Below are 23,195 nucleotides of genomic sequence, written 5' to 3'. Positions count from 1 at the left end.
ATTAAGTGAATCTGACCCGATTTTACAACTTTTTGTGGCAGTCATTAAGCAAATCACTGCAGGTGTGAAGTGAACTATGTGATCATTAAGCAAATCACATGGTTCCCCATTGATTTTGCTTACCGGAAGCTGGCCGGGAAGGTTGAAAATGGCAATCATGTGACCATGGGACACTGCGACGGTCATAAATGCGAACTGGTTGCCAAGCATCCAAATTGAGATCACATGACTGTGGGGATGCTGTGACGGTCATAAGTGTGAGGACCGGTCATAAGTCAGTTTTTCAGTGCCATCATAAGTCTGAACTGTCACTAAATGAATGGTTGTTAAGCAAGAACTACCCATATAAGCATCTTCACAAGCAGAGATACTAGCTAATGTCTCTCAAGCAGATCAGATGTCTTTGTGTTCTGATTGCGTATAAAGTTTTGGCAGAACACAATTCCTCTCTCCAAAATAAGGAAAAACAAAGAGCCGTTAATATTCAGTTGGATTGAAGGGAGAGGATCAGAGCAGCTCCTGGATGCCAGCATAATACAACCGTTTGCGCTAGATGGCTCATTATTTGGATGTACGTTTTGGGTTGGATTCAAGGCACACCAAAAATGCCCCCTTACTTCCCATTCACTCTTCCACCATTACAGCAAAATTGTCCACAGTATCACAGCTCGATGGCCTTAACAAGGACCGTAGCTAATAAACATAACCGAAGATCAGTCAATTAGTCTCTCTTCTTAGAAAGAGCGGGGTTTTTTGCTTCCATCTAGGAAGGATCTGGATTCTTCAGAAGAGTGATTAAGATACCAAAGGTCTAATGAAATAGTCAACATGCAGGGGATTCTTCATAGATACCACTGGAAACATAAAAGGCCAGCTGCCACAGCTGTCTTCCACGATAAACTAAAAAAAAAGAAGTATCCGAACAAGAGAATAGCTGCCTTAAATATAGCCTAGCAAGAACAAGGCAGGAAAAATCAGATACGCCATTAAAAGGGCTTCAGCTCAGATCTCGACTGCCATGTGAACCTGCATGGTGCTATTCCATGCAGGGTGCTATTTTCCACAGGGTGCTATTTTTGGGAAGAGAAGTCCAGCATCCGTTCCATGCCACAAAAGGAAATTTGTGAACATCCGTGCCTGCATCTTCCTTTTTTTTTTTAAGGCTTCTAGTCCTCATGATTTTGGAAAACGGGAACTCTGTGGGAGGGTGATGGTGAATGTTCTGGATGGTGAACACACCTTGCCTTCATTCCTCATTCCCTAATAATATACCAACCTCCCCTAAATTAAATTTGTGCCATTGTAAGACTGCTCAAACTAACAGGATTTTCAACTTTCTTTGTTATCAACTTCTGCTTCTTCCACCCCACCTTGGGCTGTTACTCAGACCTGGGTGGTGGCAGCAGGTTGTCATGTCTAGGCAAACTTGACTGATATTAAAAAGGCTAAACCGGCTTGGATGTGGATGGGGCACCACTAGGAAATCTCAAATCTCTCTGGACAAAGCAATCTGCAAGAAGGAAGTGGCAAATGCTTTGGGTTGACGACAAGAAAACTATCTAGTTGTCGTCAGGAATTCAGCTTTACTGAAGACTTGATTTTACTTTACAACTCTGAGTAGCTGTAATAGTAAACAAATCACGGAAGAGAACTCTGTGGTCTGTAAAGGATCCGGCTCCCACCTCCCTCCCCTGCTGAAGCGACCCACTTGATCCCTTTAAAACAAAACAAAACAAAACAAAACAAAAAACAGGCTTTGAAATGCGCAAACTCAGGATTCGAAGACCAACAGCATCAGTGCAGACAAAATAGCTTTATTTGGAGAGGCAGAGGAACGTTTTCGCTAACAAAAAAATAGGCAATTTCATGAGGCTTTTTTTTTCTTTTTTGGTGTGGTTTGGTATAAAAAGTTGGAGGAAGTGACGTTTAAAAAAAAAGCAGTCCCGGAACAGCAAAACAGCGATTGCCTCTTCAGCTTCTCCAGCCGCTAAATCCGGAGGTGGATCTGAAAGACACGAATGGGGGTGGGTGGGTGGGGGAGATTAAGCCAGAAAGTCACGAGGAATTAAGAATAAGACTCAGCTGGCTGAGTCTGAACCCGTGCAGTTTGGACGCATCTCCCAACGATGGTCCTTTAACAAAAGGGGCTAAACCATCATCTCAGTTTATAGAAAGTGCCCAGGGTATGTGAGCAACCAGCAGCTTTCTAAGGCAGGATCATCTCCAGGGGAGAATTGTCGGCTAGATCCTCGGCTTTTCCATTAAGGCTCCTCAAGGAGATATGAGACAACTGACAAAGCTTGCCTCTCCTCCTGCTGATTAAAAATCCAACCAGGCTTAGCATTTTTAATAGGTTTTACCCCAGCTTTTGCGTACAGAGAGCAACTGCTAGGAAAGGCATAAGGCAGGGGTGTGGACTTACGCATTCGATGATCCGAAGCCAAATCCTACGGGGGCGGGGGGGAGAGATGGAGAAAAGGAAAGGATCACTGGGTAAGTTGCAAATAACGAGCACATTACAAAAAGACAAGAGAACAGGTTTCGAAGCTGGGTTCAAAATGCCCTCCTTTCTACGTAGGGAGCCTAATTTAACACCCCCCCCCAAACTGACGTTTGAGATAATTAAAAACAAGAAATGTTGGAAGCCAGGAATGAGAATTAGGGATGGGAAAACTGCCTACAGATGGTTTGAGTTGGTCTTTGCCAACCCTTCTGGACCATGTTGATGCAACCTCCCTAGGGATGGACTAGAATTTCCAGAAGAGAATCCATCCATCCATCCATCCCCCTCATTTCTCTCTCTCTATTCATCCATCTCCCTTCCCTTCCCTTCCCCTTCTATACATCCTATCTATCTGCAATATCTATCTATCTATCTATCTATCTAATCTATCTCCATCCATCCATCCATCCATCCATCCATCCATCCCCTTCATTACTCTCTCTCTACTCATCCATCTCCCTTCCCTTCCCTTCCCTTCCCTTCCCTTCCCTTCCCTTCCCTTCCCTTCCCTTCCCTTCCCTTCCCTTCCCTTCCCTTCCCTTCCCCTTCTATACATCCTATCTATCTGCAATATCTATCATCCATCCATCCATCCATCCCACTCATCTCTCTCTCCCATCCACTCATCCATCCATCCATCCCCTCTTCTCTCTCTCTCCTTACTCCCCTCCCTCCCTCCTTTTTGCTTTTTGAACCGGAAGCAATTTGTGGTGCTCCAGAAGGGTAAGTTCACACATGCCTCTTCTGCCCAAGAAATGGGACACCCTGAGAGATCTGGGGATGTAAAGGTTTCCAATTGTTTGGGAAACTTAAACTGGGGAGAAGAAAATGGCTGATAAAAGATGTTTTTTTCCCTCCCCTTCCTGCCCAACTGCCCAATATTGTAGGGCATGAATGGGTACTCCAATACCCCAAGACCGCACCACTAAAACTCAGCAGCAAAATGCCACATTTTGCGTGGGGGGCTGAATTCTCTGGCAGTGCCATCCCCGAGGCCGCCTGCTCCCCTTCCCTCCACCCCTAAAAGTGAAACAGCAGCCCCCCACATTTGACCTGGCTCTGTGATGCCATCGGAGCTTCCTAGGGGCTCTTGGGAATGTCAGACAGCTGAAGGGGAGCCCCTCCTCTCTTGCAAATTGCCTGTTCCTGCTATCAGACGGCGTGGAGAGATGGGTTGGATATGGCCAGGTTTCACCCCCTCCCAGTTGTCTCTGCAATTCCCCCTTTCAATTAATTCGACCTGGAGAGGCCAACCAGCTCCCGCGGAGCAGAGACCTGAACCTGGATCACGTTGACCGCAGGGAGCTGCCTTGCTCCCCCTCCCCGCCCCCACCCCCTTCCCGACCCCCGTCTCCTACCTCCTCCACCGGACCCGAAGCCGGAGAAGCTGCTGCCCTGTGTGCCGAAACCCGTAGACTGCTGAGAGAGGGAGCCGAAGGTGGGGGTGTTCTGACTTGCCAGTGTGCCGAACGAGACGGTGCTGGCCGTGTTGCCGAAGCTGCGGGCCGGAGAGGAAGAGAGGAGGAGTGGGGTCAGGAGGGCCCAGGAGGATGCCAAGAGGGCTCGGCTGGACTGGCGCGCAGTCCCTCCTTCTTAGGTCCTCTTGGCAGCCCAACGTGGCAGCCCAGATCAAGAAACCGAGGCCGCATAGGTCAGGGTTTTATCATAACAGGGTCTTGCAAGTCTGAATGTGCATCCCCTTTGTGTGAGCCAGGGAGGGGCTGCTCTGAGACGCTTTCTCCAGTTACTTCCTTGCCTCGGGCTCAAGCCCCCCTTATCTAACCATTTGCTTCCGAGCAGCTCTTCCTCCTGTCCTCCAAGGCCACTCCTTATGCCCTCTCCTCTTCCCCGCTTCCTACCCAGACCAGACCTCTCATGGAAACCATCTTTTACAGCCGAGTTCCTGCTCGGGTGTCATTTCCTATAATCCTTCCCGGCTTCCGGCTCCACCGAGCCCTGAATGTTAAATCATGAATGAAGGGCCAGCTTCTGCCAAACTGGGGAGAGGGAGGGAGGAATATATCTTCCTAGCCTTTTTCCTCCCAAATCATGGGTCGCTTTGTCCCCTGAACGCAGTGGTCATCTTCTATCAGATCTGAGTTGCGCATTTTAAACCTTAGAGCTAACTAGCCAGGATCTTCCACTCCCAAATCTGCTTTGCCCCTATTTCTCTCTTGTTTAGGCTAGAGAGAGTCGGTCCTTGGCAAACCAGCTTCTGAATTAGTGGATTCCACTGGTAACTTCCCAGCTGTGTGATCTTTCCTCCCCAATGACTTATCTGTGGATTAGGCAGCCTGTGCCAGAAGACGCCTCCCGGGTCTAACTGAATTTATAAGAAGTCCTTTTGATTCGACATACCTAAAACAGCAAGCTCACTTCCCTTTCCTTCCAGAGGCCCACAGAGTGGAGCAACCCTATGCGTTTGGGGAGCGGTGGGCACGTCTGCCGCAGCTGCCATTTTGTGAGAGCGCCCACGGCCCGCTCCCAGAATCCCAACAGTACCTAAACTGTTGACTCACCTTGGCATTTAAGTGAGTGACTTAGGAGGAGAGCTGTGTTGGTCGATGGTGGCAAAACAGTTGGGAGGGATCTTGTAGCCTCTTTTCGACCAAGAAATCTGATTAAAAGGCAGAGCTATAGCTCGCTTCATCGGATGCCGGGAGGGCAGGGCAGTAAGCTGATCCAGAGGTGCAGTATTTTCTCACACCACAACAGAATATTCCCCCACTTCTTCCCCCAAATCCTAAAGCCTCTGAAATCCAGCTTGTTTCTCGCCTCTAATCTTTTGGGACAACGCACGTTAGCAATTAAGAAGGCAGCCTGCAGCGTTGTTCGGCATTACGTGCTTGCTTTTTAATTGTTTGGGAATTTCATCTTTTTAAAAACCATTCTGATTGCTTTTTAATTTTTTTAAAAATTGTTTCTGGAAACTGCCAAGCAAACCACCTGCTGCGAATAAGGAATGTTGGTCTAATACAGTGTTTCTCAACCTCAGCAACTTTAAGATGGGTGGACTTCAACTCCCAGAAATCCCCAGCCAGCCAAAAGTAAGTACTCAATAATTTTCAGTACATTTCCTGTTACATTAAGAACTACAATTAGGCAGGAAAGTTTTCTTTTCAAAGGCAATTTCAGGATTTCAGGTTGGGTGGGTAATACTAATCTATAGTCCTAATGTTCTTTTATGTTGGCCAATGACTGAATTTAAGAAGAATCAGTAACACAAGCCCCAAACTTCAGGGTTATTGGTTCAGTCACCCTTCCTTTATAGAGGAGGAGGAAGCTGTGATGACATTCAGAAGATTCAGCAAAGACTGAAAAAAAAAACCTGAATGGGGTGAGTAATTTTCAAAGAACTGTCTGTACTCAGAAAGTAGGTGAGGTGATGGCCTTCTTTTCTTTCTAGCACCATCCCAATTTTGATAGGAATAAGCCAAGGAAAATCACTGAACTGACATGCAACCTGGGGCTGATGGGAATAAAAGAGGATCTGTTAGACCAGGGTTTCTCAACCAGGGTTCCGTGGCACCCTAGGGTTCCACAAGAGGTCACTAGGGGTTCCCTGGGAGATCACAGTTTATTTAAAAAGTCAGTTCAAATTCAGGCAATTTCACATTCAAGAGGTAAGTTTCATTCTTTATTTTTAGTTTAAGAACACTGTTCGTGCATATAGACAGGCCTACCCATGAAACGAATATAATAATTTTGTAACTCCCAGCCTATTTTTGAGCCTGAGTGTGCAGGGGTTCCCTGAAGCCTGAAAAATATTTCAAAGGTCCCTCCAGGGTCAAAAAGTTGTGTTAGATAGAGGGTGAATATTCCTAACTAAGAAATAGTTGGTTGAATGGTAAGTTCAGCTAGTTAACCTGGAAGTACTTCATTGGCAATTTCTTTTTTTTCCAAATCTTTTAAAAGATCCAATTTATGCCCAGAGCATCTGATCATATGCTTCCAACTTATGTTGGGGGGTTTATTTACATATTCCCCTTTTAATGGGGAAGGGTCGCTTCACACAGCCCCAAACTATGGCTACTCAACCATGCTGCTAAATCCCTGGGAATGGTAGGAAAAACACAATTCTTTTTCATTGGAGGGACTGAAAGGGTGGCAGGGTTCGGTGGCATCAATGCTGCAATGCAAGCTCTGCTGCTTATGCACACCCACCCGCAGGACAGTGGGACAGACTGACAGGAGGGGTGGAGCTTGCACCGTGATGTCACAGTGCTCCTGATCGGCCCCACCCTGCTCCCTCCCCGGGGACGGGGGTGCATCCAGGGGACTGCAGGAGGGCATTGTATCATTCGGGGGATCCCCAAGGGATGAAGGCGAGGCAGAAGGGGGATGAGAGAAATTATGGGGTGCATGCAGGGGGTGATGGAAGGATAGGAGGTCTGGAAGCCCCCAGATCCTTTAGCCAGCTTACCCGAATCCGCCTGCGTTGGCCGCTGCGGTCCCTTCACCGAACACTTTGCCTCCCGCCGAGCCCAGAGGGCTTGAAAAGGCTGGGGCTGAACCGAATGCCGGCACCCCTCCGAACCCGGGGGAACCCCCAAAGGTGGGAGGGCTGCCGAACACTGGACCAGCTCCGAAGCCACCTGAGCAAAACAGAGGCAAAAGAGGGACATAGGTAATATAGACACTAGCGATATACAGCCAGACACACACCCGCAAAGTCACACACCATCAACTGGAGGGGGGAGGAAAGATGGGGAGGGGGAAAAAAAAACAACGGGTCGGGCTTCCCAGGCACAGGAGTGCAGCGGGCAGCTTGTGCCTGACCTGTAAAAGTGGCAGGGGTCAAGGGACGGGCTGCCGGCAAACAGCAATAGCCGTTGGGGGTTCGGCCAGCTGGGGGGGGGGGACCCTGGGAAGCTAGATCTGCAGCGGAAGAACTGCCCCCTCCCAGCTCAGCCTTTTTAATTCTCTGCCAGGGCATGGGGAATTTTAGGAGCCAGGCTTCCATGGAGGGGCAAAGACAGCCAGGCCTGGGCAGAGGCACAGCAAGGAGTGGCCAATGTCGGCCGGCCATGCAATTCAGCCTGGGGTGCCCCTGTGCCCTGGCCCACCCGGGAGGGAACCTGCACCCAAGAGGCTGGGAGCTTTCCGATGGCACGCGCCCCCCTTCCCATGCAGGCGAGCCGAGACCCAAACACCGTGGGTGGGGGGAGGCCCTCCAGCATCCAGAGCCCCGGCCTCATGCGTCCTGCGCCGCCGCGCACTTACTGCCGAAGGGAGGCCTGGATTCGGCAGGCATGGCCTGAAGGAGAAATCCCTTGGACATGAACTAAAGAAAGAGGTCAAGAAGGGGGGCGCCTGCATGCAAGGAGAGGGACGGGCGGCCGCTGCGGCCTGCAGCTTTCAGCCCAAAGGAGGGGGCAAAAAGGAAAAGGAAAAAAAAATTCCTGCGAGCAGTTGCTAAGGTAGCAATTTTGATGTCGCCTGGAAAATGACAACCCTTTCAGCAAGGCTGAAGGCTGCCTATTGGAGATCTCAACCCGACCTGGGAAAACAATCCTGTGGGCTTCCAGGTTGCAACTCTTAGGGACTGGGGTCTCTTCCCCACTCCCTCTTGGGGCCAGCCGTGCAAAAAATGCCACGATCCTGAGCTTCCGAAACCCGGTCTCTTCTCTAGAGCCTCTTCTGTTGATTTTCCTTTCAGCCTGCCGCGTACGGGGGCCGGTCCCTCGCGGCTGGCTGCTTCTCTTGAAAGGCCCTTCGGTCTGGTCTGTCCTTTTGAAAGGCAAAACCTCGACGCGGCGGGTGCCGAGCCTGGCTTTGTATTTCTCCAGTGCCCAGGAAAAGCCGTGTGATTTTTCTACCTTTATTTATTTAGCTGGTTTTATACAGCTGCCTGTCTCCCGAAAAGCGACTTGGGGTGGCTTATGAGCAGAAGAACAATGGAAACGGTATCCCGATAGAAAAAAAAAACATTGGGCGTAAATCACAACAAAAATAGAAAATAAAAGCAGAAAGGAATAAAGATGTAAAAGAACCCCAAGATAGCAGGTGGACAGCCGTCATTTAGCCTTGTTCAACTGCTTAGCCAGCTCGCCATGGGATCCCCAGGGTTGATGGAAGAAGCATGTTTTCAAGGCTGTCCAGAAGGCTAACAGAGATAGGGCTATCCTCACTTCAAGGGGAAGGATGCTCCAGAGGGTGGGGGCCACAGCAGAAAAGGTGTGTCTCCTGGGTCCCATCAGACAGAAATCCGTAGCAGACGGGACCCAGAGCCTATCTCTCCTGCTGGACCTGATGGGACGGGCAGATGTAACTGGGAAGAGATGGTCCTGCCAATAACCTGGTCCTAAAGAAGTGAATTCCGTGTATTTAATTTTGCACAGCCCCCCATTTATTCCCTTCTAATTTATATTCGAGGATGAATGTGGGGAGAAGGGGGGGAGAACAAGGCATCTGTCGTCTCCTCAATACAAAGAATTGCCTACATCTTTCTTGCAACATGGGCTGGTTCCAAAGACACCTCCTTCCCTGCTCGAAAACCCCGGGCGCCTTTCCCGAGAAAAAAGAGGAGCTGTGTTTTCGTAATCTGCGTTACCTCCCCAACTGTCCTCTGGATCGTTTCCCATTTTTACTTTTCACCCAACCCATGCACCAGATCGAGACCTGTCAAGCAATAGCTCTTCGCCTGTTTGACCGGGGATGCGTTTAATACCCCCCGGGTGAAATTTCAGTCTAGGCCAATGTAATAGATATCACCTGGCTGTAAACACAACTATCTGGAAAAAAATAAATAAATGAAAGAAAGAAAATGAGAGAGAGAGAGAGAGAGACAGAGAGGTCAAAATAAAAAGCACGCCAGCTGAATTATTGAAGAGAATGGGGTTCATTTTGTCAGACAGTCAATGGGCTTCTGTAATTTGTGAAACCTCCTGGATATTGTAAATTAATAGACATGATATGGAAGGTGATAAAGCCACCATTTATGAGCAATGAGAGTGGGAAGGACAGCAGTAAAGGGGCCAGGGTCTTACCCTAGAGCAGTGTTTCTCAACCTTCACAACTTTAAGATGTGTGGACTTCAACTCCCAGAATTCCCCAGCTGGGGAATTCTGGGAGTTGAAGTCCACACATCTTAAAGTTGTGGAGGTTGAGAAACACTGCCCCAGACATTTTAAGAGGAAAGATGGCCACTTTTCTCAGCTAACCCTAGCATCTGAACTCTTCCAGATAAACGGAGATAACAACCCGCTGCTGGAGTTAGAAAACAGTCTGTCCCCTTCAAACGACGGGAGCTGAAATCCCAACATGACAGAGTGGCCAGCTTTGGCAACCTGCGCATTTTCACCTCCATTCTCAGTGACAAAAGGGAGGGATTTCCATCCCTCATAACCATAAAGGCTGATGACAGAAAAGGGCAGCCCATGTCTGGTGGAATTCCTCGAGCTGCAGGGGAAGGGTTCAGTCCTGTCCTCGGATGAAAAGGCTGGTGGGATTTTTGCAGGAGTGAGAACCGAGACCCATTAACCTGGAAAGATTTTTTTTTTTGAAGATACTGTACAGCAGGGCTTCTCCACCTTGGCAACTTTAAGATCTGTGGACTTCAGCTCCCAGAATTCCCCAGCCAGCCATGATGAGCTGGGTGGGGAATTCTGGGAGTTGAAGTCCACAGATCTTAAAGTTGCCAAGGTGGAGAAGCCCTGCTGTACACACACACACACACACACACACACACACACACAGCCTTCAGAGCAACACCAGGGAGATTTGAGGCACCTCCCTGACATCTTGCCTGTCCCAGAAACCCCTGGGCAAACCTTGGCATCTTCCCATGTGCTGCATCTTGGTCTGCCTAAACCTTCTTCCTGCGGCCCATCTCGCAGCTGCTATGGGTGTGAGGCCTGAGAATGACGTACCTCCATCCCTTTTTTAAAACCCAAGTTCCCGCAGAGCTCAAAACCTTAGCTGGCCCCCGGTTAATGCTTTGACAGGGTCCCTGAAGCGGAGAGGAGAGACCCTCCTCTTTTTCAGGCATCGCAACGAGATTCAAAGAGAAACTTCATACCTGCTTTGGTCGGGCTGGAGAACCCAAAGCCTTGCGATGCCACGCTTCCTCCGCCGGAGCTGAAGGTGCCCATCGGCTTCTGCTCACCAAAGGAAGTGGCGCCAAACCCAAAGCTTTTGGCGCCACTGTTTCCGAAAAGATTCGATGTATCTGCGATGGGGAGGGGGAGGGAAAAAAAAGAGGTTTCTCTTCCCTTCTTACCAGGATAAAACCACCCTGTTCTGCTGTCAAGGAATCCAAACCTCAGGAGGCAGAGGGAAATCCTCAATAGGGCCAGGCGTTTAAACAGCTTACAGATAACGTCGATGTCGGGTTTCAACTTAGCTAGTCACCTATGGCGAGTGGCAATCCCCTCTGGGGTGAACACAACTGTTTTGCACATGGAGAAAAAATCTGGGTCTTGGATTTAATTCTCTTCTGACTAAGTTGCAAAGGAGGGAGACACGTGGAGCGATCCACTTTGGGGGGGCAGTGGCTCGAAAGTCAAAGCCCCAGACATTTTTTTCACGTACAAAACAATTGTGGTTCGCCTTACTGGCATGAAATACTAAGGATCCTTTGAAAACCCACCATCTGGCTAAAGAAACTTTAACGTTTCCCCAACACTATGAATGGTGGTGTTTACGAAGATGACTTGGGGGATGATTGACTTCCAGCGTAGTTTACATTAAGAGATCCTTTATATTCGTTAGAGGTCTTTCAGCTGTAAGCTGCTGAAATTCACCCCGCTGACACAGGGTAAAGGTACTTCCAGCAAACTTGAAGATGAAGCTTGTCAGTACTTCCAAAGCTAAATGCACAGAGATATATAATCCTTTTACTTTCTGGTGGCAGTGGAAAGTTTTCAGGCTGGCCTAAAAATCTGGAATCCAACAGGAGTGATTTTGACTGCCTGGAGAGTGACGCTCGGTTCTGAAAACCCTCCGCTGGGGGAGGAGTTCTAGCTAAGATAGGCCGTTCGCACGTACAAGCTTGCCCTGTAGTTCTGTGGCTTTCAAAGAGACAGCTATGCAGAGCAGCCAAACCGGAGGGCTGCAGTGGCCAAGCGCTTGACTCTACTTACTTGGAGTGGCTGATGAGCCAAAGCTGCTGCCGGTGCAACCGAAGGGGTTCTTGTTGGCTGCCTCGTGACTCGGTTTCCCCCCCAGGCCGCTGAAAAAGCCCCCCGTTCTCCCGCCGCCGCTGGATCCAAACAGACCCCCGCTGGAAGAGGACGGCTGCAAAAGACAAAATTGAAGAACGTTGGACCGGCTCTGTTTGCTTAAAAGCAAGCATTGCCAGGTGCTCCGGCATGAAAAATCATAAGGACTAGTAGCTTCGCCCTGCTCCTGCTGGGTGTGCAGGGCAGGGTGTTGAGAAGTTTAAACAAAATGAACTGGGAGGGCAGATTTATTTGCGTGTTTGAAAGCCAACTGAAATGACAGCAAGTGGAAATTAAAAATGGAGAAACAGCATTAATGTGGCTTTGGGGGTGCCTGGTATGGAAACCATGATAGCCTAAAACAGGGTTTCTCAACCAGGGCTTTGTGCAACCCCAGGGTTCCGCGGGAGATCACTAGGGGTTCCCTGGGAGATTGCGATTTATTTAAAAAATTATTTCAAATTTGGCCAACTGCACATTAAAGTTTCATTCTTTATTTTTAGTTTAAGAACACTGTGAATGCATCTATACAGGCCTACACATGAGATGAATATAATTTTGTAACTTCTGGCCTGTATTGGAGCCTGAATGTGCAGGGGTTCCCCGAGGCCTGAAAAACATTTCAAGGGTTCCTCCAGGGTCAGAAGGTTGAGAAAGGCTGGCCTAAAAAGAGACGTAAAACTTGGTGACTGTCTCCAAAGCTCAACTCAACTCAAAGCTCAACTCATCTGCCGATTCCAAACTGCTTAGATTTGCGGCGTAACAACAGAATGTCAATTTTATCTCATATTTTTGAATCAGGGATGACACTGGGCAGCTGGCCTTGCCACAGGCCATGTGAGGTCCAAAGTTCCAGAAAAGCACCAGCTTTTTTTTATTTGCCAGATAGCACATAACAGATGCACCAAAGCCTCTCTGGAGGGGATGACCCCTCCTTTTGACCTTACAATTGAGTTTATATTAAGAGATCCTTTATACCTGACCTTACGTTGGTTTTAAACTTCTGAATGCTTAAAAAGCAGGTGCAAAATTGCCTTTTCTTTGCAGTTGCCAACTGTTTGTGGTGACAGAGGTGCAAACTGGCACTGTGCTCTTCTGGCAGGTAATATAAATCGAGGTCATATTTGTTTGGTCTTTTTATGTGATCTTTATTGAAACTTTTAAAAAAGATAAAAACTAATAGAAACTAATACAAAGTATGGAAGAAAAAGGAAAAGGAAAGAAAGCGAAGAGAAAGCAAAAAGTGCAAGAAAAGAAAAAACAGTTGAAGAAAAATGGAAAGGAAAGAAGTGAAGAAAAGATGAAAGGAAAGAAAAACTGAAAGAAGTGGCTTCCGATATTCTTCACAGCAGTTATAAGCACAATTTATATTTGAACCTCTCTCTAAAGCTACATCACAACTCTCTTCTTTCTGTAATCTGTCCTGTCTAATCATCAAAGCCATAAACCACAAGTTCATTTTTTTTTCATTTTTATGCAAAAAGCCCATAAGGGGTTTCCAGTCACCAATAAATGCAGATAGTGTCTTTTCTCTAATCAAAGAAGTTAATTTATCCATCTCAGCAAAATCTGTTGACTTCACCAACCCTTCCTCCAGGGTGGGAAGTGCCGAATCTTTCCTTCTCTGTGCATATAATAATCTTGCCGCGGTAATCATATACTGAAATAATCAAATTGAGGTCATGTTTGCAAGGTGGCAGCGGCAGACTGGGGATGCTGAATGCTTACAGTTACTAAATTGTATAAAATTTGCATAAAGTTATTAAACTGTATAAACCTCACCCTTTCCTTGCCAGGCATCTGGGCAACAGAGAAAAGGCGGATTCCAGCTTTTCACGCGAGCAAAGAGTGGGAAACAAATTCCTTATGCAAGCATTAAGGAACGGGATTCAAACTGAAAATGAAACTGCAGCAAAGGCAGCTGGTAGGACAAGGCTGCTTCGACCCACTGTCTAAACCTGGGAAGGAGGCAATGGCAGATCCTTCAAGAGGATTTTGAAATGGGATCTACCACAAGCCCTCGACAGCACTTCTCTGCGTGGCCAGACTGATGGGCAGACTCTCTTCTGACAAGGCCCTGCCTGAGATAGCTTGAACGTTGGGTGTGATTGCAAATGGCTTTATTTTCTTCCAACCGGACCTGGTGCCAGTTTTGCCCACAGAAAGGAGGACAGCTGGTTTGGAGGAATTACCTGGCCAAAGAGGCTCCCACTGGTGTTAGTGGCTTGCCCGAACACAGTGCTTGGGCTGCTGGAACCAAACGCTGAAAGAATCAGAGAGGGGGGAAAAAGGCAGGGGTTAAACAGCTTGTGAAAACCAAATGCTGTCATTTTTACCAACAGAGTGCATTACTAGAGTACTCTGATTATGTGGCATCAAGCCAGTGTTGACTCTTACTAACTACAGGTAGTCCTCACTTAACAACCATTTGTTTAGTGATGGTTCGGACTTACGACGGTGCTGAAAAAAACAACTTGCAACAGGTCCTCACACTTATGACCGTCACAGCACCCCCGGTCACGTGATCATGATCTGGGCAACCGGTTCACATTTATGATGGTTGCAGTGTCCCGTGGTCATGCGATCGCCATTTTTGAGCTTCCCAGCTGGCTTCTGCCAAGCAAAAACAATGGTAGTTTGCTTAACACCTGTGGTGGTTCGTTTAATGACTGCCACAAGAAAGGTTGTAAAATTGTGTCGGATTAGCTTAATGACGGCTTTGTTTAGCAATGGAAATTCTGGTCCCAACTGTGGTTGTTAAGTGAGGACCACCTGTACATAAATAGACCTTCTCCAGGATTTTCTGTCCTGAAGTTCTCCTGGTCTCCCAGCAGTGCACCCATCCTGCTGTGATTCCGTCCAGCTTTTCCAGCATGAAGTTCTTCTCCAGGGATTGCTTGGCTTGCCCAGATAGAGATTGATTGATTGATTGATTGTGTGCCATCAAGTTGGTGTTGACTCTTGGTGACCACATAAATAGATTTTCTCCAGGAGGATCTGTCCCCAGCCTGGTCCTTCAGGTCTTCCAATGGTGCCCCCAACCCAGCTGTAACTGAGTCCCTCCACCCTGCTGCTGGTTGTCCTCTTCTTCCCTTCCCTTCCCCCTTCCTCAGCATTATGGATTTCTCAGAGAGCTGGGTGTTTGCCTACTTAGAGTGTGACCAGCTGCACATCAGAGGGATGGTTAGCTTTTGAGGAAAGACCAATCCACCAACCCACGTTCTACATAATGTAGACAGTGAAGAATGATTCCTAACGAAGTATGAGAACTGTAGTCCGATGCGTGAGGAATGGGGAAGGGAAGGGGAGAAAGAAAGAGGGGAGGGGAGGGGAGAAAGAAAGAGGGAAGGGGAGGGAAGGGAAGGGAAGGGAAGGGAAGGGAGAAAGAAAGGGAGGGGAGGGGAGGGAGAAAGAAAGAGGGAAAGGAAGGGAAGGGAAGGGGAGAAAGGAAGAGGGAAGGGAAGGGAGAAAGAGGGAAGGGGAGGGAAGGGAAGGGAAGGGGAGAAAGAAAGAGGGGAGGGGAGGGCAACTTGGTCTCTCCCCAATTTTCTCTGCCTCTTGTCCAAACTATGAGTTAGTTTTGGAGCAGAATCAAAACCAATAGTCTAAAAAACAGGGATACTGGATTCCACACCATTTCCATAGAGATCAAGTCCTCAAAACAGTGAGAGTACTATTAGTACCTTTCCGGTGGAATCAACAGAATTGTTACTGCATTATCCTTCGGAGAATTTTGCATGGAATTCACAGAACTTAAAATCCAATGTGTGCCAATATTAATATTAATATTAATAACAACGAATTTTAATGCATAGGAAAAGGGAATGAAAAGTGTGTAACGTAGGATGAAATAGGTCAGGGATTCTCCCTTCGTTGCACTCTTGTATATATACATTTCTGGACTTTTCGCCCCATGTATCAGAGCTAACCTTAACCTTATATAGCCTTCCTTAAAAAGAAACCGTAGATCTTTAGTATGCGTGTGCCACTGAAATCAATAACCAACACCCCAAGGAGGGTGTGCAGTAAAATAAACTCCATCATGGCAGCAAATACCTAGTCCCAGGAATGAAAAAAAAAAAATTAAGAGAAGGGACCAGACCAGCTGGTGGAAGCAGTGTCAGAAGGCAGGACACCCTGCTTAAAATCGTGTCGCAAAAGCTATCTCAGCATTTTTCACAAAAGAGATGTAACATGTTCTGTCTAAAGCTAGAAATGTCCCTTAGCATTCCTGTCCTCATCCAGAGAGGCGAGATATGGATGGACTTGCAATGCTGAGGATCAAACCGCCCCCCATACAGGGAGTCCTCACTTAATGACCACAGTTGGGAGTGGATTTTTGGTTGCTAAGCAAAGCAGTCATTAAGTGACTCTGACCCAATTTTACGCCCTTTATGGCAGTGGCTGTTAAGCAAATCATCGTGTGCGTTAAGTGGACCACATGGTTGTTAAGCAAATCACGTGGTTCCCCACTGATTTTCCTTGCTAGAAGCCAGCTGGGAAGGTCAAAAATGGCAATCATGTGACTGTGGGGATGCTGTGACAGCCATAAGTGTGACGGCTAGTCGTAAGTTGGGTTTTTCAGCACCGTCGTAAGTCTGAACCATCACTAAACAAATGGTTGTTAAGTGAGGACTATCTGTACTGAGGTGATTTTTTTTTTTGTTAATTTTTTAAAGGACGTCCCTAAGAAATCCCACGTTTCTTCAGCAGGGAGAAACTCAGCTCTGTTAATCACATGTTCTGTGAAAGATAATAGAGTCTTCTGACGACGAGGGATTTCCTAGCTCCCTTCCCAACCCACGCCTTGCAGTTATAATTACAGAGCAGGGTTCATTCTTAAAATACTCTTTTGTCCCAGTAATTAACAGGAGATCCTTTCCAAAAATCGGCATCTTGTATGGTTAACCTGATTAGGCTTCCGTGCAAGGATTCATGGAATTTTTTCCCCCCCCCCTCTGTCCTGCTCCTGTGCAAAAGAGGAATTCCTAAGTCGATTGGCTTCCAGGCTTCAGAGCGAAGTTCTCAGCTTCAGCAAAGCCACCGAGAACAGCAATTCTCAACGCATTGAATTATGCAACTTTTGCTCAACATTAAAAGCTGCCTAAGCTTTCCTGAGCTGGGGATCACATTCAGAAAAAGGGTCGGGTGAGGTCAGGATGAAAACTAAACTTATAAAAGCCAGCCAGGCCGCTAATCTCTCTGCTGTTAGCGTGTTGTAAGACTCAAATTTATTCCCCATCCCGCTGAAACCCGTGGGCATTTTAGTTTCGCGGCTGTTTTCATCTCTGCCAGAGTGAACTGTTATCCTTGGGTGGCCGTGAAAACTTTAGGCACAATGTCTTTCATTACTCCCCCCTCTGCTGATAGGCCACTGGACGGCTCCAGAAAAGTCCCCGAATTTATGGCAATTGCCGCTGCTGTCAACTTTTTGGCAATTCTGCTAACTTCAATAGCCATTCGTCTCAGTAACCTACAACGGGGGTTTCCTCTCCTCCAGTGTGCTTGTTCTGGTCCTTTGATCATAACATTAAACCTATCTATAAAAGGAATATTATCTTTAAGATTCTTTCTCATACCCGGTGGCTGTTTAGATGGACTGGACCACAACTGACATCGTTGGCAAGCCCGTTTTTTGAAACAAGGACAGTCCTCAGCAAATACTAGAACTAGGGAAGATAAACATTAGTAGGTAAAATTAAACTGGCACCCTTTGGTAGGTTGGCTTGCTATTCCTAGGGTCACCTAGACACAGACCATCACCCATCCCGGAAGGCGCCAGATTGCGGAATTCTGCTTTCAGGGGCCCAAGCTGCCTTTTTTTTTTAACTTGCAACCCCAAAACTTCACCCTTGACCCCTGTTGTCTTACCGGAAGCTTGAGAGAAGCTGAACCCAGCAGAGGACGTGGGGGTGGTTGTGCTCACGGAGGCCGGGCTCGCAAAGATGGCCCCGCTCTGTCCAAAGCTGGAACTCTGCCCGAAAATGGGGGTACCGGTTTGGCCAAAGAGCCCAGAAGCAGTTGAAGGCTGTCCGAAGGAGAAGGAGCTGGCGCTGCCCGTGCTGGACGCTGCCCCGAAGACGTTACCGCTGCTGGAAGCTGGGGTGGCGGATGAAGCCGCGTGCCCAAAAGTGGGGGGGCCCCCGAAGCTGGCCTGATTGAACGTGAAGCCGCTCGACGTGCTGGCGGGCTGGCCGAAAACGGGGGGCTGGCTGAACGCGGACTGGCCAAAGCCGGGGGTGGCTGCTGACCCAAAGGCCGAGGAGCTGAACCCAGTGGAGATGGCAGAGGAGGTGGTTGGCGGTTGACCGAAGGGAGAAGATGCTGGGGGGGCTCCCGCGGAGACCTGGCCAAAGACGGGGGGCACGGGAGGGCTGGTTAAACCCTCGGTGGTCAGCTGGCTGAAGGCTGAGCCGGAGGAGGAGGAAGTAGGAGTGGGGATGGGGGGCTGTGCAAACGCAGAAGAGGTGGAGACGGCGGCTGTAAAAGCCGAGCTGCTGCTGGCTGGCGCTTGGACGCCTGTGGTGGCACTGGGGGGGGAGGAGGAAGGTGCGCCGGTGGGCTCCGTGAGCTGCGAAGCCGTGGCCCCTGGTGGCGAGGTGGCCGGCGTCTGTTCCTCTGCAGGGGCCCCAGGAGGGCCACCCTCAGTTTGGGGCTCGCTCGGAGCTGTGGTGGACGAGAGGTCTTTGCTAGATGCAGGAGAGAGGTGCCCAGCTTCTGCCTCTGCTGGGGGAGGTGCAGCCGAAGGGGGCGCTTCCGGGGCAGGCTGCTCAGACGGCTGGGGGTCCAGCTGGGCCGTGGGCGACGGGGCCCCCTCGTTCAAGGGGAGCTTCTCAGCGGCAGAGGGGGCCGTCTTGGCCTCTTCTTCTCCCCCCTTGCTTGCGAGGGCAGCCGTGGGGGCCGGAGAGCTCAAGAGAGTCCCAAAGGAGAGGGTGGTGGTTGATGGCGGGAGGGCCAAAGAGGGGGAAGCGGATGCTTGGGGGGTGCTGGCCTGGGGGCCCCCGAAGGCAAAAGGAGACTTGCCACTGCCCGCCGAGGCTGCAAGACTGAAGACCCCAGGAGGACCAGCGCCGGCTGGATGGATGTTGCCAAAGATGCCACCAGGGCCGGCGGGCATTGGACCGGGCACTGTTGTCAAGGGGGCAGCGGCAGTGGCCTCCATGGGCTTGCTCACTGGCAGAGTGTTTCCGAGAGAAAATCCAGAGGGCGGTGCCCCCGGTGCGTTGGCGGAGGGAGCCTTGGCAGGGGTGGCCTTTACATTCTCGTCAGCTTGGCCGACCCTCAGACCGGAGAAGCTCCCCAACGTCTCTCCGGCCGCAGAGCCCTGGAACGCCGGATCGCCTTGCTTGGGGGGAAGGTGCTCCAGTTTGGCGCAGCCCGGAAAGGGAAGGGAAGCCTCCCCTGCTTGTCCGTTGCCCTGGCCGGGATCTCCAGAGCTGGTGCTCCCAACGACGGTGGCCCCTGAAAGGGTGGGGGGCTTGGGGGACCCAAAAGGAAACGAGGTCTCCGGCCCGGGGGCAAATTTCATGCTCACTCCGAGGGAGAAGGCTTCGGGCTGGCTCGGCTCTTTCGCTGGTGCGGCTGCAGCTGCCAAAAGGGAAGAGCCAGACTCAGAAGGGAAGGAGCGTGGATATTCCTTCCCAAGGCAGATCGGGGGTAAAACTTCCTAGTGAGCTACTGATCTCGGCTTCCTTTCTCCCAATTTAGAGGGGGGTGGGTGGGAAAAGAAACAGAAAGCCGTTATGGAAAAGACCATCACGGCAATTTGGATGGATTTGTAAATTCCTCCACCGGGGGAATCTTTATTTCTTTTCTTTTCTTTTCTTTTCTTTTCTTTTCTATTCTTTTCTTTTCTATTCTATTCTATTCTATTCTATTCTATTCTATTCTATTCTATTCTATTCTATTCTATTCTATTCTATTCTATTCTATTGTTATTCTATTCTATTCTATTCTATTCTGTTATTCTATTCTATTCTATTCTATTCTATTCTATTCTATTCTATTCTATTCTATTCTATTCTATTCTATTCTATTCTATTCTATTCTATTCTGTTATTCTGTTCTGTTATTCTGTTCTGTTCTGTTCTGTTCTGTTCTGTTATTCTATTCTATTCTATTCTATTCTATTCTATTCTATTCTATTCTATTCTATTCTATTCTATTCTATTCTATTCTCTATCAAATTTTATCACCGCCCATCTCCCCCCACAAGGAGGGACTCTGGGTGGTTAAATCTTATTTATTTGTTAGATTTATATTCTGCCTTTCCTCCAGGAGCCCAAGATGTATGTCGCGCTCCCTTCTCCGATCCTTCTCTCTACCACCCTGTAAGGTAAGCGGGGCTGAAAGTCTGCAATGGGCCCCAAATCACCCCATGAGCTTCCAAGGCTGAAGCTCAACTTGGACCTCTCCCAACACCTCCACCGTGTTGGGCAGGTTTGGGTTTAGCAGACCGGGTGAGCCTCGCCACCGTGGTTCAGAAAAGACGGTGGACGGCGGAGTGGGCCAGGCAAACCCAGCCCACCAAGGCTTACAGTATTTAGCCAACCACAGGCAAGCAAAACCATAACACAGCATGCAGCGCATGAACACCATCTAAGGATGATCTGGAACGAGAGAACCTCGCACATCAGAGGGACCTATTCTGGAACGAAGGGGTCAATCTGTGGCCAGAGCAGCACAGGACTTGAGCCCACTTGCTCCCAAACAGGATTCAGTTCTTCAGCAAGCAGCAGCCATCTCTGAGAGGGAAGGGGCTGAAATACCTCTGCATGGGGCCTCTTTCTCAGAATTACTGCCCTCCAGCCAGCCAGTCACTATCACGGCCCATCACTGATCTTTGACTGGAGCCATTTGGGACGCACCAGTTCTCCCAAGCAGCTGCCTCTTCCAATTCTCTACCATTCCCGCTCTGGACCTTCCTCCTTTCCATCTATCAAGCAGGGTCTTGCTTCGTCTCTACATCGGCCGCGACTGGCTTGCACAAGCCCGAATGATGCAAAATGGGAAGCTGAGTTGGGATTGTGGGAAGACCGGCTTGTCTGCGATGGGGTCCTCCCTTCGGGGGCACTGAAGCCAGGGTCTTGCCTCCCCCAAAGGCCCAGCAAAGGCTTTGGAGCGAGCTACCAGCAAGGCATAGGAGCTGTTTCCTGCCCAGCGGCTGACCCACAGGAGATAACCTGCCTCTGAAGTCTAACAATTGTGGTTAAGAGGTTATTAACCACCTTCCCTGTCCTCTATCTCTTGCTCCTTGTTTCTCAGAGGACCTGGATCCAGATGGGAACAGCAGGCTGACACAGATGCTGATTTCCCACCCAGTGTAACTGTCTGTTGGAATGACCTTGGGAGACAGGGGGAAGTGCCACAGCCAGGGGAACAGTTGAATAAGAGGCAGCTGAGCCCTCAGAAGGAAAAGGGGTATGGGAAGCATCTAAGAAGGGACCTTCCCTAGTTTTTTGGGCTGAAAAGGCGAGGGTGGGGAGATGTACTTTCAGACTTGCAAGATTCTGTTAATGTAACCTTACAATAGTTAGAGCTAGTATTTCTGGGCGTGCTTCTTGTCTGGACTACCTCGCAAGGCTGACACCCAGGCCCCACCCTCCCAAACGCTTCAGTTGTGCAATGTCTGGCTTTCTTTTAGGCACCGAGCATGACATATTTGGAAAAGAAAAAATCCTTACCTCCCAAAACAGAAGAGCCCGACGTTGCAGCAGACGGAGGGACGGCAGCAAGGTTAAACCCAGGCCTAAGTTTGAAAATAAAACAAGCAAACATGGCACCCCTTTTCAAAGAACTACCCTGGGAGAGAGCACAAGGCTTATCTGTCACTTCTTCTATCTTACCAGGACCCTGACATATTTTTCCCGGGTTGTCTGATTTTGGGCCACCATTTGTTCTAAGTGTCCTACCTATAACTGAAGATAAGGTCAAGTTTTGGTGATTGCCACTGTTACGCGTATTGGTTATTAATTCATTTTGATGGATTTTTATTGTGCTTTATGTCTACTTTTTAGTTTTATTAATCATTACAGGTTTATGTATTTTAATGTAGTGTTCTCTGGCCTAAAGGCCTTAATGAAGGCTTTGATTTGAATGAGTCCTGGAGCAAAACATGCCCAACCCCGAACTAAACCACGATTTGGTGAGTTGGCCCCAGCTGGCAGGTTGACACACCACACCAGTGCTTCCCAAACCTGGGTAAATTGCCCCAAATTGGGTAAAAGTGGTTTTTCTTTGGGGAATGACACACAAACCCATTAAATTGACTTAAAAGTGTTTTACCGACATTGGGTAAAAAGGACTTTCCGATAAGCGGTTTTGGGTAATGAAGGAAAAAATTTGGGGAGCGCTGCACTACGCTAAGTCATAACCCAGGATTCATACGATAGAAGGGATTTTGTGTACCAGTTAGTCACAAAACAAAGGCCTCTTTTATTTTTCACCTACTAGTCCCAACTTGGCAATTTCTGGAGGTGTGGACTCTCCTTCCCAGGATTCTTTGCAGAAGCCATGCTGGCTGTGGAATTCTGGGAACTGATGTCCACACCGCTGGAAGGTGCCAAGACTGAGAAGCTGGGCCTTAGTTCTTAGTTCCAAGAACAGCTTGTCTCTCCCTTGTGGGCAAGCTTCCTGGCAAAGCAGAAATCTGAGTCTCTTGATCACTGCTTGGTGCTGTGCCCACTGTGTGCCAACACCTTTAAAATGCCGCACAGCATTAGAAACCAAAGGATGAAGAGATGGCTGATACGGACCCTGATGGGGCGAACGTGAAGTCTTTGCTGAACTGGGAAGCAGCGGCCGAGATGGACGTCACAGCCGATGAGGTCACAGCCGGGACAGTCTTTGTGGATCCTTGGCCTGGATTTTAAGGAAGGCAGTGAGAAAGAGTCACGAAAGTTATAGCCGAATAACCGGACAGTATTCTGCATCTCACCACCAGCATTCCCAGAAGTTATTTATATATATGTTTAATATCCCACCTTCCTTCCCAGGAACAAAATGTGATGGCTTTGCAAGGTGTGATGACAGTCCGAGAGATGTCACCAAAGCAGCGCATTTCATATAAAAGAGAAGTTCGAGTTGATTCTGGGCCAGCCAAGGTTTACAGCCATCCATGGGCGATTAGGAATGCCAACCTTCTTGAAGAACAGATTTCCCCACCTTCTACAGTGCCAGCCGTTGGGGACAGACAGCAGAAAAGCAGAAGGATTTGAGTTCTCCAAACTGGGGAACATTGCAAGGTTCAATTTTCTTCCTCCTCAGCCTTCCTGCACCGCTGAGCTCATCGACCCCCCGAGTTTCCCTTTCTTAGCGTGGCTCTCTCTGAAGCATTCGCTCCCTTTTTGGCACCTGCGCATTTTGCTGAGTCTACTGTGAAGCTCAGAGAGGAGGGACGCATGGCAGGAAAACTGCCTGATATGCTTAATGCAGCTTAGGCGCATCATCACTTTTGCCCGCACGCAAGTTTGCCGAGCTCTCGTCCCAGAATTTCCTACGCCTGTTCTCAGCTGCAACACTTCAACGGTCTG

General features: G+C 48.8%; 1 protein-coding gene across 3 annotated transcripts in view; it reads right to left on the bottom strand.

Annotated features, from left to right (window-relative positions):
* Nucleotides 1-1,798: 1,798 nt before the first annotated feature.
* The window catches only part of NUP214 (nucleoporin 214), a 66,874-nt gene continuing 45,477 nt past the window's right edge, over nt 1,799-23,195 (bottom strand). For all 3 annotated transcript variants that reach the window (XM_063316420.1, XM_063316421.1, XM_063316422.1), the window contains exons 27-36: nt 22,419-22,524; nt 21,348-21,412; nt 17,536-19,251; nt 13,857-13,927; nt 11,587-11,740; nt 10,524-10,673; nt 6,927-7,098; nt 3,862-4,001; nt 2,423-2,447; nt 1,799-2,005 (exon numbers count right to left, since the gene is read on the bottom strand). In XM_063316420.1, the coding sequence (XP_063172490.1) occupies nt 1,972-2,005; nt 2,423-2,447; nt 3,862-4,001; nt 6,927-7,098; nt 10,524-10,673; nt 11,587-11,740; nt 13,857-13,927; nt 17,536-19,251; nt 21,348-21,412; nt 22,419-22,524 (2,633 nt within the window). In that variant the 3' untranslated portion in view covers nt 1,799-1,971. The remainder of the gene's footprint in view (nt 2,006-2,422; nt 2,448-3,861; nt 4,002-6,926; nt 7,099-10,523; nt 10,674-11,586; nt 11,741-13,856; nt 13,928-17,535; nt 19,252-21,347; nt 21,413-22,418; nt 22,525-23,195) is intronic.

The sequence above is a fragment of the Candoia aspera genome, chromosome 16 (genome assembly GCF_035149785.1).
Source record: "Candoia aspera isolate rCanAsp1 chromosome 16, rCanAsp1.hap2, whole genome shotgun sequence".
Taxonomy (NCBI): Eukaryota; Metazoa; Chordata; class Lepidosauria; order Squamata; family Boidae; genus Candoia; species Candoia aspera.
Note: the sequence above shows the minus strand (reverse complement) of the source record. Positions and strands in the feature narration are given on the sequence as shown.